The sequence below is a fragment of the Chrysochloris asiatica genome, unplaced genomic scaffold (genome assembly GCF_000296735.1).
Source record: "Chrysochloris asiatica unplaced genomic scaffold, ChrAsi1.0 scaffold00188, whole genome shotgun sequence".
Classification (NCBI taxonomy): Eukaryota; Metazoa; Chordata; class Mammalia; order Afrosoricida; family Chrysochloridae; genus Chrysochloris; species Chrysochloris asiatica.
The window spans coordinates 5,784,946-5,800,748 of NW_006408706.1; the positions used below are offsets into that span (position 1 = coordinate 5,784,946).

The following is a 15,803-nucleotide window of genomic DNA, read 5'->3' on the forward strand; positions in this document are numbered from 1 at the left end:
TTATGAATGGAAGAACAGATAAACTTTTGTAGATACACACAATGGAATACTATGCAATATTAAAAAATAACAATGGATCTGTGCAATACCTCATAATATAGATAAACATGGAGGACATTATGCCAAGTGAAATAAATCAATCACAAAGTGACAAATATCACATGAGACCATTCTTGTTAAAATGTCAAGAAAACACTTTCTAAAGTAAAAGAAATATTCTTTCCTGATGGGAGGGAAAAAGAGGATACAATTTTAACTAGAGGACAGGCATATTAATTTAATGAAGGTGGAGGTAATATACAATATGAGGGAAATCAATAAAAAATGATGAAGGCATGGGGAGGGGTGCAATAGTTTAAGTCAACAGAAGTAAATACTATTATATACACATTTCTGCAATAACGGTGATCTATGAGTAGACCCACAAGCTGAATGAATGTTGGAGGGAAAGTAGGACTATACTCACATATATATGTTTGACAGAGGCTATTCTTACCCATGTATATATCTATATATTTATGTATAACCAAACACCTTGAGAGAATGAGTCACCGGCCCTGTGGGTTCAGGACCTGTTCTCAGGACATCAAGGTCAGTTGGTATAACAGAGCTCACAGAGACAATATTTTACATTCTAGTTTGGTGAGCAGCAACTTGGGTCCTTATAACTTGTGAGAGATAATCTAAGGTATAACTATTGGTCTCTGCCAGTATGGAGCAAAGATGATTAAAGAATATCAAAGACTCTTGGAAACAATTAGTTCAATGAACTATGGACTAAAAAATATCCTCCTTTAAGACCCTAACTAAATGGAGCCAGCTACTTTTATCAATTGCTTTGAAAGGGATCATATTAGAAGTCTTGGATAGACTGAGAAAAATGTGAAACAAAAACTCAAAAATGAAAAAGAGATTAGGCTCACTGGCTGGATAGAGACTGGTGAAACCCACAAGACTATGGAATTTAGTCACCCTTAAGGTCTGGGACTGAAATCACTGCATGGCTCAATTTTCAACCAAACAATAGGCATTTTTATAAGAGGACAAATAACTCTAGGGAGGTGCCCACTTTTTAGAATAATCTACCTTTTCAGATCAAAGGGGCAGCATTTACCTAAGGATTTACCTAAGCTCAGAAGGGGTAGGAAAGAAGGAGGAATGAGAGGAGGAAACAAGAAGGACATGGAATAAGTGATTTGTGGGGTTTGCTCTCAAAGACATGAAAAAAAATGTGTATGAATTATTAAATGGAACACTGATTTGCAATGTAAACCTTCACCCAGTTCATAATAATACAACCCACCTTTTTATTTCAAGAATTTGGTACTTAAATAATCATGAATATTATTCAATAAAATGTCACAGAAAGCTCACATCACTGTTGAGAAAGTAAGCAATGAAAAAGGAATTAGAAAAAAAAAAAAAAGAGTTCTTATCACTTTAAGATATTATGTGATCTACTATTACCAATGGACCAAAAGGTGTCACATTTTTAGAAATTTTAGTTGGTCTGTGTGTAAAACTTAAAGCAACAAAACACTATTCTCACTTTTTGTTTTTTGCAAGTGATGTAGAATAAGAATAAACGATTCATGTTTAAGCTACAGGTACTTTTCTCTTCATTATAGAAAAGTGGATATAGGTCAAATCAGAAATGTTATGTTAATACTTTCATACTGATATTTCTTGTTAACTTTTTCATTAAGCATGTTCATGCTGGCCAAAGTTTCTAGTTCTCTTTGACCTTTGTAAGCATCCTGCCATCTTTGAAAATTGCTTCTATTTATTGACATACGTAAACAACAAATGATAGCAAAGATCTATGATTTGTTAAGTAAAAATGAATTTGGAAAATATTTGTCCCACCACAATGCCATTCCAAATGTTGTTGTTGTGTTGTAAAGTGCTGCTGAGTTAGTTCCAACACATAGCAACTGTCTATTGGGTTTCCAAGAAGCGGTTGGTGGGTTTAAACGATCAACCTTGAGATTAAAAGTCCAGTGCTCATCCTATGGCATGCTACCAGAACTCTTTCCAAGTATAATAATATCATACAACTATAAACCATATCTTGGTTGACTGTGTTTATTTTTTAACTGGCATTCCCTATACAAACACACACACATGTACATATCATATATGTTCAATGGTTAGCATATCTACACACTTTTATATATATACTTATATCCACACGTATATCTACACACTCATACTAGACAATTTTTGTGTCCATTGATTAAGCTGAGAAGTTGATGATAGTAGTGTGTGTTTTTTTAAAGCTTTACATTAATAAAAGCTATTTTAACAAATCAGAGGGTGAACAAAACAGCTATTTATTGTTTTCCTCATGATTTTTAGACATATAGCAGGAAATAAACTGTATCCAGAGGGAATTAAGAGAAGTCCCACAAATAAAACCTTTCAATTGATTATTTATTTTTGAAATATCAGTAGGAAGGTATTAACATAACATTGAAACGTTTGAAATGTTATGAGAACAAGTCTGCTTTTTAGACTCATAATCCCTCTGTTTGCCAAAGCTATATAAGGGAGTACTGAGGATTGTTAAACTGGCATTTTAAAAAAAGAGGAAGTTAAACACTTTTGATTTTTATCAACACAAACTGGTCATTTAGTTTGAAAATTTCTTTCCATAATTGCCTCAACTGCAGCCAGATTAGTATTTCAAGATGTTCCTTCCAAATTTGTGGACTGATATTGTCAATGATAACAGATTTTTAAAGCTGGAATTCATCAGTGGCATTATCTGGTCCAGTGATTTTGGTTGGCAGATGAGCGAACTTAAATTAATTATCTAAAAACTTTGTAGATTAGAGAATAAAAAAGGGAATCATTATAATTTCAGCAGAAGAATTTGAGACATGAAAACATTAACAAAATTACCAATTTTATTAGAAATTTTCACTAGCAATCAAGACTAGAATTTAGCCTGCCAAGATCTCATTTAGTATTTCCTACTCTATCCTATGAGCTGTAGTAAAAGCACTGGACTATTAAACACAAGGTTGGCAGTTCAAACCCACTAGCTGCTTCTTGGAAGCCTATACAGTTGCACTGAATTGGATCCAACTTAACAACAACATGCTTTTTTGAGGATATCAGTTTGAGCGCTAAGGTGTGCCTGACCCAAGTTACTGTATGTTTCAATTACATCATATGCATTTCAAAGTTGGACAATGAATATGAAAGAGTGTAGAAGAATTGATGGATTTGAATTGTGGTATTGGAGAAGAATATTAAAAATATCACCGACTACCAGAAGAACAATGCTGTCTTGGAAGCAGCATAGCAGAATGCTTGTTAGAGGACAGAATGGTAAGACTTTCTGTATCATACTTCAGACATGTTATCAGGAGAGATAAATTCCTGGAGAAAGACCCTATATTTGGCAAAGTGGAGGGTCACAGCAGCAATAGTTTAAAATAAAACAACTGTGAGGATAGTGCAGGACTGTTCTGATATGCATAGCCAGAACCTACTTAACCACAACTAACTGCATTCTCTCTTGGTATTGGTGATGATTTTAAAGTGTCACCTGGATACGGAAAGTTAATAATTTAATAACAAATATCTTGTTGGACCATACATATGTTGCCATGTTATGTTTGCAATAAAGGTGTCACTGCTAGAAGAATCCTGAGACATTCCACTGAGTTGTCCAGGTAGCAATGGACAATGTCATTTTACTATGTATGTTTAAATGATTTCTTCTCAGTTGTAATATTTTGACTAGGTAACATATAATAAGCATCTTTACCCACAAAATATACTTATAAGATTTAGTCTAGCATCTAGCCTCACTGACTAAACAAATCAAATTGTTCTGAATGGACTATAAATAGCTTTTAACATTTCATTACAAAGCAATTACATTCGTTTCTTTCCCAGAGATCTCTGCATGACTTTTAAAAAAGAAATTACACAGACATGTGAAATCAACCATTATGAAATATAAACTACATCCCTAAAAAGCAAGACTTCATAGTAGAACTGAAGTGGGTAATATTTAAGCCAGTTCATAGACATTGCTTGTTTTCAAGGTAGCTTGTACTGTGAGAATTCAGCATGCTTTTTTGGGTATCATTGATGATGTCAGATGGATCTTGGCTGAAAGCAGAGAATACCAAAACAAAACAAAATAAAAGAAGCTTATCTGTGGTTTATTGACTATGCAAAGGCTTTGAATTGTGTGGATCATGACAAGCTATGGACAACATTGCGATGTATGAGTATTCCTGAGCACTTAATTGTGCTCATGAGAAATTTGTACCTGGACCAAGAGGCAGTTGTTGAAACAGAACATGGGAACACTGAATGGTTTAAAATTAAGAAAGGTATGTCACAGGGTTGTGTTCTTTCACCATACTTATTCAAGGTGTATGCTGAGCAAATAATACAAGAAGCTGTACGATATGAAAAAAACATGGCATCAGGATTGGAGGAAGACTCATTAACAACCTGTGATATGCAGATGATACAATCTTGCTTGCTGAAAGTTAAGAAGACTTAAAACATTTACTGATGAAGATCAAAGAGCACAGCCTTCAGTATGGATTTCATCTCAATGTAAAGAAAACAAAAATCCTCACCACTGGACCAATAAACAACATTCTTCACAATGGAGAAAAGATTGAAGTTATCAAGGACTTCATTTTTCATGGACGAACTATTAACAGTTATGGAAGTAGCAGTCAAGAAATCAAACAACGTATTGCATTAGGCAAATCTGTTGCACAAGACATTTTTAAAGTGTTGAAGAGCAAAGTTTTCAGCTTGAGGACTAAGGTGCACCTGACCCAAGTCATGGTATTTTCAATAACCTTGTATGCATGCGAAAGCTGGACAGTGAATAAGTAAAGATTTTAAGTTCTCTTCATTTTCCACAATAGTCAATAAAATTGAAGTAAACATCTTTCTGGTATTCTCTGAGTTTAGCCAAGATCAGTGTGTTGTCAGCAATGATATACCTCATTTCTATACCTTTTTGATGCCTCTGTTTCAGTAAAGGAATAAGCATTTGAATATTAGCTGAAAGGTTGGTGGTTCAAACCTATCCGTAGTCAGCTTTGAAGACTAACCTGTTATCTGCTTACTATAGGTCTCATTTTTGAAAACCCCATGGAATAATTCTACTCAGAACACCTGGGGTCCTCAGGAAATAGCAATTGAGCACTCCTTGTGGGCCAGGCATTGTTCTAAGCATTTAATATACACCCTACATGCATCCCACAGTGCCCTAATGTGTCACTGTAGGGTAAACACTGGATTGCTGACAGTAGGGTGGCAGTTCAAACCCACCAGACACTCCTTGGAAACTCCTATACAGGGTTGCTATGAGTCAGAATAGACCCAATGGCAATTGACAACCACTGCAATGACACAATACTATGAGATAGTTGTTACTATTATTATAGTGGGGAAATAATACACACAGAGATTAATTATTCAAGAGCACTCAGCCATTAAGGGAAAGTTAGAATTCAAAGGTAAGCACTCTAGTGTCTAAGTCCTTGATCTTAATTGCTTTATTATGACACTTGAACTGATTACCTAGTATTTATGGACAATATTAGGAAAGGTTGATTTCTGACACTGATCAGGGAAATGAGAGATGGAAAGAAGTGTGAATCATTAATATAACTAGGCTTGAAGCTAAAATATGATAGTGTTCCTGTGGTGTTACTTCTATGCTTCTTAACATGGCTTTGGAAAGAACCACAATTGTTTAAGAAAGGGGTTTCCAACAAAGTCTCAGAGTGTTCAGATGATCCCCAAATGTCATATGTGATGATGTGAGAATGTATATACAAACATTTTTCTCAAAATGAGATCTCTGCCTTTCACTAAATTCTTAAAGGAATAAATAGATTAATAAACATCTAGAGTAGAAGTGTGCGTGTTTTTCCTGTAAAGGTCTAGATAATAAATATTTTAGGCTTTGAGGGTCATATGGTCACTGTTGAAGCTATTCATCTCTGCTGCTAATACATAAAGGGACGAGCACGGCAGCATTCCAGTAAAACTTTAATTATATACATAGACATTTGCATTTCATCTAATTGTTTATGTATCACCAAATGTTATCCTTTCTTTCTTTGTTATTCAGTTATACTGTGCTGTCAAGTCAGTTCTGAATTATAGGGACACTGTTGTAGGGTTTCTGAGGAGCAGCTGATAGGTTTGAACCTCTGAAATTAGCATCCCAATGTTTAACCCACTGTACAACTAAGGATCCTTCACAAAGCAATAGATGCTTAATACATGTTACACACTCTGTTATTTTCTATTCTGTTCTAGTTCCATTGGATGCAATCAAATAACATTGATTTTATGATTGACTGTGGAACTGACTCAGCAGAACTTAATAACAATGGATGACCACTCAGAAAAAATCGGGGAAAAAAATTAGAAAACAACTTACCAGTGCAAATTCCTTGTTCAGAATCATCTGCTCGACTAAGGATGACTCATTATGGAAGAGGTGGGGCTGCATGTGGCTCCACATGTGAGGAAACCACCAGAACTCGTCCACGGACTGAAGCAAAAGGTCATCTCCTTCATCTTCCTCTTCAGTCCCTATAAAAAATGCAGTTAAACATAGCTTAATGAAAACTTCATACTAGCTTAAAGGTTATTTTTGTCATATTTTCATTATTCTTCATTCTACTGCTACATAGATTCAATTCTGTGCTGTTTTAATTAGGAAAAAAAAAGATTCTAAATCATATCAGCAGAAATGGTATTAGGATGTGGTGTAGGGTGGGGTAGGAGAAGCTATCTCTAAGTTCAGACAGTTGTTTAATTGAGAACTTAGGGATAATTTATCACTACACTTGTTTCAATTTTCTATTACATGGTAATAATAAAAAACACCTACTTTTAGATGATTTATTTTTGTTTTAAGTTATTAGGAAAAAATTTGCTCCTTTTTTGATTGCATAGGGTCAATAAGATCAGAGATAATTATTATTTTTTTCCCTTAAATTTTTCCTGCATAGAAGTTTAAGTTTAACTTATGTTTTTTTTTTTAATATTTCTCTTACTATAAAAAGTAATATATGCTGAGTGGAGTATATTAGATCTTAAATTCTAAAGCACTTGGTTTGTGGAAGGCCTAACTCCTTTTTTAAGCCTTGACATCAGTTCATACTCCTTTTGAGTCATCTTTGACCACTGACACAGCAATGTGCTATAAGAACTCCCAAACAAACCTTGAGAGAGGCAGTTTGCCCTCAGGTAGGGTATGGTTGAAAGTAAATTTTAACTCGTGGGGCAAGCTCAAGAAGGGATAGTTTTGTCTCTAGGCTTATACAAAGAACCAGGAAAATCGCCTAGGTGTACCTTTAATGATTTGAAGAAAGCAATCCTGTGGTTATGACTCAGGGATACATGGTCATAAATCATATCACAACCACCCTGTAGTCAGGTGGTTGAAGCCTAAGAACCAATCCTATAAACTTTTCAAATCTACAATTGTATACATATCTAAATTATGGTCTGTTTTCCACCTAAATAGTCCTACCAGCAACAGTGGTTAATTGACCTACCAACAATCATTTTGTGATGATTTTCTGTCCTCCTTACCCCCGCTCCCCCATCATATATAATTAGCTCTATATAATTAGCTCTGTGGATCAGTGGACATACATGCTGATGGTTTCCCTCATCTGGGATGATTTGTCTTTGTTTTGTCTATGTCCTTTCTAAGGCTTAATAAAAGCATCTCTGGTAGCGTAGTTGTTATGAGCTGGGCTACCTCAAGGTCAGCAGGTCAAAACTACCAGCCATTCTGGGGGAGAAAGATGAGGCTTTCTGCTCCCATAAATATTTACAGCCTCGGAAACCCTATACAGGATCACTATGAGGCAGAATTGACTCCTTGGCACACCACCATCACTAGAGAATGTGTTAGAATTTGGGGTTCTATTGGCCTTAGCATAGATGAAATATGAAAAGCATAGACAAGTAAATGCAAACTCAAAAAAGAAAAGAAAAGAAAATTTTCATTTTAAAATCTCTTTTCTATTTGTTATTTCAAATGACTTTGCCCTCAATTTGTATATAAGTATATATCTAGTTATATAAATTTATCTGTATACTTACATATATTTGGTTTTATTCTGTAGTTGGGGTTTAGTCCCTGGTTCTGCCAATTAACTAGCAATGTGATTTTGGGCAAATTAACTTCTCTGAGTTTTAAAATCATGGGTCTTAGTGAAGAATCCATGAGATAAAGTGATTTAAACATTTAATCTTACAGGTAGTTAGGCATTTAGTAAATGTTAGGATCTCCTGCTTCTTAAAAATATCTACTGGGTTATACTTGTAAAAGTTTTTATCTCTTATATTTTCACACATTTTTAATAATGTTGACTGCCTAGATTATAAACTGTCTAAAGTTAGGGATTGAATTCTTTTAGCTTGCTTTGTAGCTTGCTACTCTTCTATAGGAATCCTGTTGTGGCACTTCGGGCTAATATGTCAGACTGCAAAGTCATTTGAACTGCCAAGATCGGTGGTTCAATATCACCAGCTGTTCCTTGCAACCCTATACAGGGTTGCTATGGGTCAGAATCGACTTGAAGGCACTTAATAACAGCAACTCCTTTATAGCTGTGAATTAGATGAATAATCTACTTCAGTCTCTGTTAATATACTCTGTTGACTTTAGAGGCTGCATATATTGTCTCATGTGTGTGTCAACTTTTGTGTTTACTTATTTGTATGAATTTTCTTGGAATACAATCTATAGCAATCAAAATGTGTAAGATCCTCCACATTTTAATTAGAGTTTGATACTGTGAGTTGATAGTACACAAGGAGTAAAGAAATAGAAGTCTTGGAAATGACAAAGTCATAAGAATGAGATGAGTGGACCATAAAAACAAAACAAAACAAAATAAAACCCTCTGACACTGAGTTGATTCCAACCCATAGCAACTTTATAGGACAGAGTAGAACCAAGCCATGGGGTTCCCCAGGCTGATAAATCTTTACAGAAGCTGACTGTCAGATAATTTTCTAGTGAATTGGGAGCAGATATCTGTTTGGTTAGCAGCCAAAAGCTTTAACCACTGTGTCATCAAGGATCCCGAGTGGACCATGTTGTGGTTGTTAAGTGCCATTGTGTCAGTTCTGACTCTTAGCAACCTTGCACAGGGTTTCCATAGAGCAGCTGGTGGTTTTGAGCCACTGACCAAAGCTGGTGGATTTGAATTAGAAGTCCAGTGCTTATCCTACAGTGACACACCAGAACACATTTTAACCCTACTCCCTCTGTCCAAACCCTCCAAATCCAAACCTACTGCCATCAGTTTAAATTCCAACTCATAGCAACTCTGTATAGGGTTTCTAAGTCTGTAAATCTTTACAGGTACAGAAAGCATTATATTTCTTCTTCTGAGAGGCTAGTGGGTTTGAACTGCTGGACTTGTTGCTAGCACTGCAATGTTTATCTTACAGTGCCACCAGGACTCCTTTGAGTGGCCTGTGGAATCCTAAATTTCAATGTTTCTTTCACTTTAGTAAAGCTATTAGTATTTCAGATTCACAGACCATTGATTTTTGTTAATAGATTGAAAATTTTAAATATGGAATATAAATGAAGAATAGTTTATCATTTCCTCAAGCATGAAGTGTTTGTGCTGCAGACCAGGTTTTTCTCATAGCCATAATTTACAGAATTAGCCATAGATTAGAAGGTGTTACTTTTGGTCACATGCCATGAATCAATCGGTTGTTTTCTTACCCCCTGGAACTATCCTGTTATGCTTTGAGAAAAGAATGTTTGAGAAGTATTTCCATTCACTTTTACTTCTGCTGATCATTATTGGAAGTGGCAGGAAGCACATAATGCATACTTGACCAGAAAGAAGGTCAATTACTCAATTTAAAGAAAATTTCACAGACTATTGATATAATCAGATGCATGACTGAACATAAAATAGAAGAAATTTTTATATCAGGTTAATTTATAAACACTCACTACAAGTTGAGAATGCTATTTAAAATCTTTTTTTTTTTTCAGATAATGGGTCAATTTACTTTCACCCTTTCTATTATTTAATACGGATCATATAACTCAAAGCCAGATGACACTGGAAATACTTTCATGAACAATAAGGCACCAAGTCATTCTGAGGAACAACAGCAAAATTTCAACAATAATAAATACAAGTAAGTGGAAATATTAAATGTTTTAATTCATAATCTCTTTGCCTTAGATTCAATTCTGACTTGTAGCAATCCTATAAGACAGAGTAGAACTACCCCAAAGGGTTTCTTTATGGAAGTAGCCAGCATCATCTTTCTTTCTTGAAGCAGCTGGTAGATTTGAAGTAGCACTCTTTTGGTTAACAACTCAATGCATAATCTACTCTACCTCCAAAGCGCCTTCAATTCAGTGAACACATATTTTTCTATACCTAAAGTCCTGGTATGACAGTGTAAGATAAGTACTGGACTACCAGCCACAAGCAGATAGTTCAAACCCATGAGTTGCTTCCTGTAAACCCTATACAGAGTTGTGATGAGTCGGAACCAACTTAACGGTACTTAACAACAACAATATGTACTTACATTATGTTAAAATTTTATTATATAGTCCACATGTGACCATACTTAACACAAGGTCCAGGCAAGTGTGTGGCACTGTAGGATAAGCACTTGACTTCTAATGACAAAGCCAGCAGTTCAAATCGACCAACTGCTCCATGGAAACCCAATACAGGGTCGCTATGAGACAGAACTGACTTGAGGCACTTAATAACAACAGTCCATTAAATTTTCCATGTTCAATTGAGCCTTTACCTTTTAACTTGATCTAGATTCAAATTTAAATAATTACTAGTGAAATAATGTTTTGTTCGAATTGAAAAATTATGTCCTTTTACTTTTCTTTATTCAAAGAGAACTAAAAATATTTTATTTCAGAAGAAATTAATTCAAAATAATTCATTCATTTTTCATCATGTCTGGAGGATCTATGTTATGAATAATGGTGGTTGTATGCCCTGGAGTTGGTTCTTACTCATATTGACCTGGATTTTTCCGAGGCTGTATATCTTAACGGAAGCAGAAAGCCTCATCTTTTGCTGCGGAGAAGCTGGTAGATTCAAACTACTAACTTTGAGGTTTGCAGCACAACTTGTAACTGACTATGGTACAGGTAATATTCTTCTAAATCTCCATAAGTATTCCATTTTAGGAATTATCTTAAGTATATTTGGGCTATATGCCAATTTCCTTACTATAAATTTAAAATAAGAGCGATAAGACCCCAGTGTCTGCATTATGTCTTTTTCACAAATGTTTGCTTTATAAATTGCATATCGCTTGTAAAAAATGACAATTTCTAAATTGACAGAGAAGTTTCCTAATTTCTGTATACATTGAGCCTGACACATTTTGATACAGTTGAGTATATAATAAACTGCTTTAAAGTTTTAAATAAGTATAATTGTTATTGCTATTGTTATTAAGTGCCCTGTAGGCGATTCTGGCTTATAGTGACTCTATATAGGGTTTCTGAGGAACCACTGGTAAGCTTGAACTGCCAACTTTGCCTTTCAAATGACCTTATGGTCCAGCACATTAAACCAGAGCCCCACAACAGGGCTCCAAAAATAACTAATTTCAGGGGATGAAAATCGGTTAAAAGGTATCTACAGTTCTGAAGTTAGACAACAGCTATGTGAACTATTAACATTTTTTGATAATATATGATTCTTATACAAAAAACTTTTTAAACAAGAATAATAAACACTAATATAATACAATGCATTAAGATATGTTCCAAATGAGTTAACTGTTATTATTCCCATTTTTGTAGATGTGGAAACTAGGGCACAGAAAGGTTAAGGACTCTGTGTTCACATTGATTGATTTGATCTGAGACAGTATGATTCTAATATCCAATCTTTTAATCAATATTTTATATAGAAAAATAAAGGGAAACAAAATACAACTTAAGAGAAAGAAATAACATTTTTTTAAACTTCATGTTTGAAAGTTAGTAGTTTCATATAAAAAATATTTCTTTGTAAAATAAGTTCTCCTAGTAAATATGATTATTAATCAAATTCGTAAATATTTTCCATGAAGCAATTATTGTCATATTCAAGTCATTTTTGATTATAAAAAATAGTAATGATTATTATTAGAAATCAAGTTCCCTGGAAAACAAAATTTATAAACCTTCAGCCTTAAAAAGGCTTCTAAGTGTAATGAATTCATTTTTTAATTGGGCTTTCATTTAGTTTTTAAATATTTCAGACTAAATATTTCACTTCTGGTGTGTGTATATATGTTTATGTGTGTGTTTTCAGCAGTATATTCTTTCTCTTTCATTCTGGCACCTGTGAGAGTGTCAAACTTTTGAGAATGTTTCCTGCTATGCCTTTTTTTCTTTGGAGATGAAATTATTTTTTAGCCTGTGAAGGACAGAGAAGTGAACAGGAAAGAATACAGGGGAAATACAAATAAGTAAAGCAGTCTAAGAAATGCAGAATCAATCATTATTATACTGGGTATATGTGATTAAATGTCTTCAAAACAATGAGGCTCATCAATCAGTATACTCCTGCCCTGAAAAAATCAGATCATCCTGGGCGAGAACTGAGACAGTCATTGAGACAAGGCCATCTCTTCCTGGTTACACATCACAGCCAAGTGCACATGTTAAGGACAGCACGTCTCTGATTTTCAACGCTTTGCCTATATAGTTCAACTCCTACCTTAGAATGTGATTAGATAGGTGAGAGACTTATCTCATCATATAGGATATCACTACATTTGACCTATGTACTGGAAGAAACCTTTATTTTCCTACATGAATGAATAATACTAAACATTAATATGATTGCACACTTGAAGTACCTTATGGATCCATTTCAGTGATTCCATATTAAAGAAAAAAAGCAAATCAATTAAGTAATCATTTCCTATTTATGTCAAAAAAGGAAGCTTGCAGGGTTTACAAGTTCATATAATGGTGAAATGCAATACTATCACAGCATCACAGAATAATATGTTTCTCTTATTGTATTTGCTGGTTAATTTCAACATGAAGAGTCAGTAAGGATCATTTAAGAAACTGCATTAAAATATGCCTGTTATTTTTCTGGTATCTTCCTTCAACAACTATCTCTGTGATATTAAATAGTGTGTTCATTTCCTAGTGGCTGTATAGTGTGTACATGTTCAGGATTATAAAGAAGAAATGGGAAGTGTTATATCCTGCTATCAACATTTATTCTGCACATGGCTGGCAGGTTTAATAGGTCTGAATATGAAAAGTAAATAAAATTGAGGCAGTTATCCAGATATATTCCAGCCAAAAGAATAGTTTTACTTACAATAGTCAGCTATTTAAGACAAAGTAGTATTGTTTGTATGTGAACCCTAAATAATCCCATAATTTGTTCTCCCTGCATGAGTAGATACAGCCTTCAGAGTTATCTGCTTTATAACTTCATAGTCATAGCTTCTTAGGCCTGAACTCATTTCTGTAGCGGCTTTTGAAGAAGATTTACAAAACCATGTCGATTTTCAAAATTGTAAGCTGCAATTGGTTTGCGTGTGCAGTTATGATGACCCAAATCTCCGTCTGCAAAATATCCTTTTAAAAATATGCGATCATTTGATTTATCAACTCATCTAAATACTAATTTTACTTCTATTACTTTAAACAGATTTACATGTTTCAAAACAGGAGAGAAAAAGCATTAAGGAAAAACCAATAAGACATTGCAGCTTCAGTATTCTAATAAACCATGCTGAGCTTTTACATTAAAAAGCCTCTTTGGGTAAACAAGCTGCATTTATGATAATTAAAGACTACCATTGTACGGACTATTTTTAATGAGTCAGTAAACTGCATGCAGGCATGGAGAATACTGTGAAATGTTTCTACTAAGATGTTATGAAGAAACAACAGCGCAGGCCCCTAAACAAAGCATTTAGCTACAGCACAGATGCACGAATGGGAGCAGATTGTAAGTATTCCCGTAATAGAGAGCCCAGCACATCGTTTTGTGCTAATTTTGCCATTGATATAAGAACATCAGTTTTATACACATAGTGCTTTTCATACTAGTGCTACACATTGCAATACTAATATTCAGACAGCAAGTTCTGGAGGTGAATTTGGGAAAAAAGATGGGAAATATAGAAACATAGAATACCGAGTCAACATCAATCACATTTGGAGAATTTATTAAGAGGCTGATACTAAACAGAAATGCAGCTGTGGCTGAACAGAGATGGAAAGAGATACAAACTTAATTTTGATTATTGTAATGTACGTTGGATCAAATTAGCTATGGTATGTTTTGGGGAAAATCTGAAAACTAAGAAAGACAACCCTTTGGGTCTATTAAATGTCTGAGGCTATACAATTAATCTCTTTTCACCAGATGGTTTCCAAAGGAAAATAGTATGTACAAAATATCCATCATATTTGACAACTTTAAAATGCCACCCATTATTATTATTATTATTGTTTGTAATTACTCTACTTTTACTTAGATCATACTAAGAGACAAATTGTCATCTTTAAAACAGTGGTTATAGTTTTTTGTTGTTGTTGTTGTTGTTGTTTTTACTGAGTTGAAAACTTTGGTTCGCCCCTCTTTTGCCCTCAATTCTAAGAACATTTGCCAAAGTAAACAAGACTTTGGATTTGGCTGCTCATACAATGTGTCCAAGTTTCCCCATAATCAGTCTGATGATTCTATTTCTCCTACTTATGGAACATTGAAAATCCTGTTTCCTATTTATATGTAGCTGCCTGAGAACACAAAGCTCCTTCTTACCTGTGTGGTAAAACTTCCCTGAAAATCCAAGGTTGAAGGTAAAATTTGCAACCTGAGTGCGCAGTAAATTTTGAGTCTCTAGTAATGCCTGAAATAAATAAGAAATTAACATGATTTTAGAAAAATAAATATGAAGTTTTGGTATGCCTCTTTGTAAAATTCGTGTGCATTACGAAACAAAATTAAAGGGGTTTTACTATTTTTTGAGTAGCTGATGAATGCTGTTATGTTCCATTCATAATTAAACTGTTAGTAGTAGTAGTAGTTGCATTTTTATTAAATGTCACCAAATTATGAATCAGTTAAGACCTAAACACATTATATATTTGTGAAGAGACAGTTCTCCAACTACACAGAACTGAAATCACTTTTCATTTCATGGGCTTTCTTGAGACATTTGTTAGCTATCAGATTATTGTACTTCTTTTCCTGGGAATTTTTTTTTTTTCAAAATTGGTGGCTATAGACAACTCCTGTAGCTGTTGTAAGGCACAGAGAGATAACTTTTCTTTGAATTGCAATGGTGTATTTTATTTAACTGTGCTACCTCCCCTATTATTTTTCAAGATATACTGAGTTGAAAGTTTGGGTTATCACTGTATAAACTAAAGAGAAATATATATTTAATAGGTCATTGTTTGCAAATTTAGAGATATGAAAGAGTGATATTTACTCAAGAAATGTTACTATCTACATAAATAATTATTTTTTGAAGTGACAATAATTCCCTTAATTTCTTAGATATGGAATCTTAGTATGTTAATTTCTTGTTTTAGACAGTGCAAAATTCCATTGATAATAATGTTACAGTCAGAATTTAGTTATAGAAGCTTTATATTAATCTTTGCTCCTATTCCTATGTCAAGAAATGTAGTTTAATTTGGAACTCTTGGGTGTGCTATTGATTCAGAATGCATTATACGCTTTGTTTAGGAATTCATTATTATTATTGTTGTTGTTGTTGTTGTT

The 15,803-nt window shown here is 34.1% G+C and overlaps 1 protein-coding gene across 1 annotated transcript in view; it reads right to left on the reverse strand.

The window, feature by feature from the left end:
• The window catches only part of NDST4 (N-deacetylase/N-sulfotransferase (heparan glucosaminyl) 4), a 600,446-nt gene that overhangs the window by 279,898 nt on the left and 304,745 nt on the right, over positions 1-15,803 (reverse strand). The window contains exons 3-4 of the mRNA XM_006872252.1: positions 14,835-14,922; positions 6,443-6,597 (exon numbers count right to left, since the gene is read on the reverse strand). Of these exons, the coding sequence (XP_006872314.1) occupies positions 6,443-6,597; positions 14,835-14,922 (243 nt within the window). The remainder of the gene's footprint in view (positions 1-6,442; positions 6,598-14,834; positions 14,923-15,803) is intronic.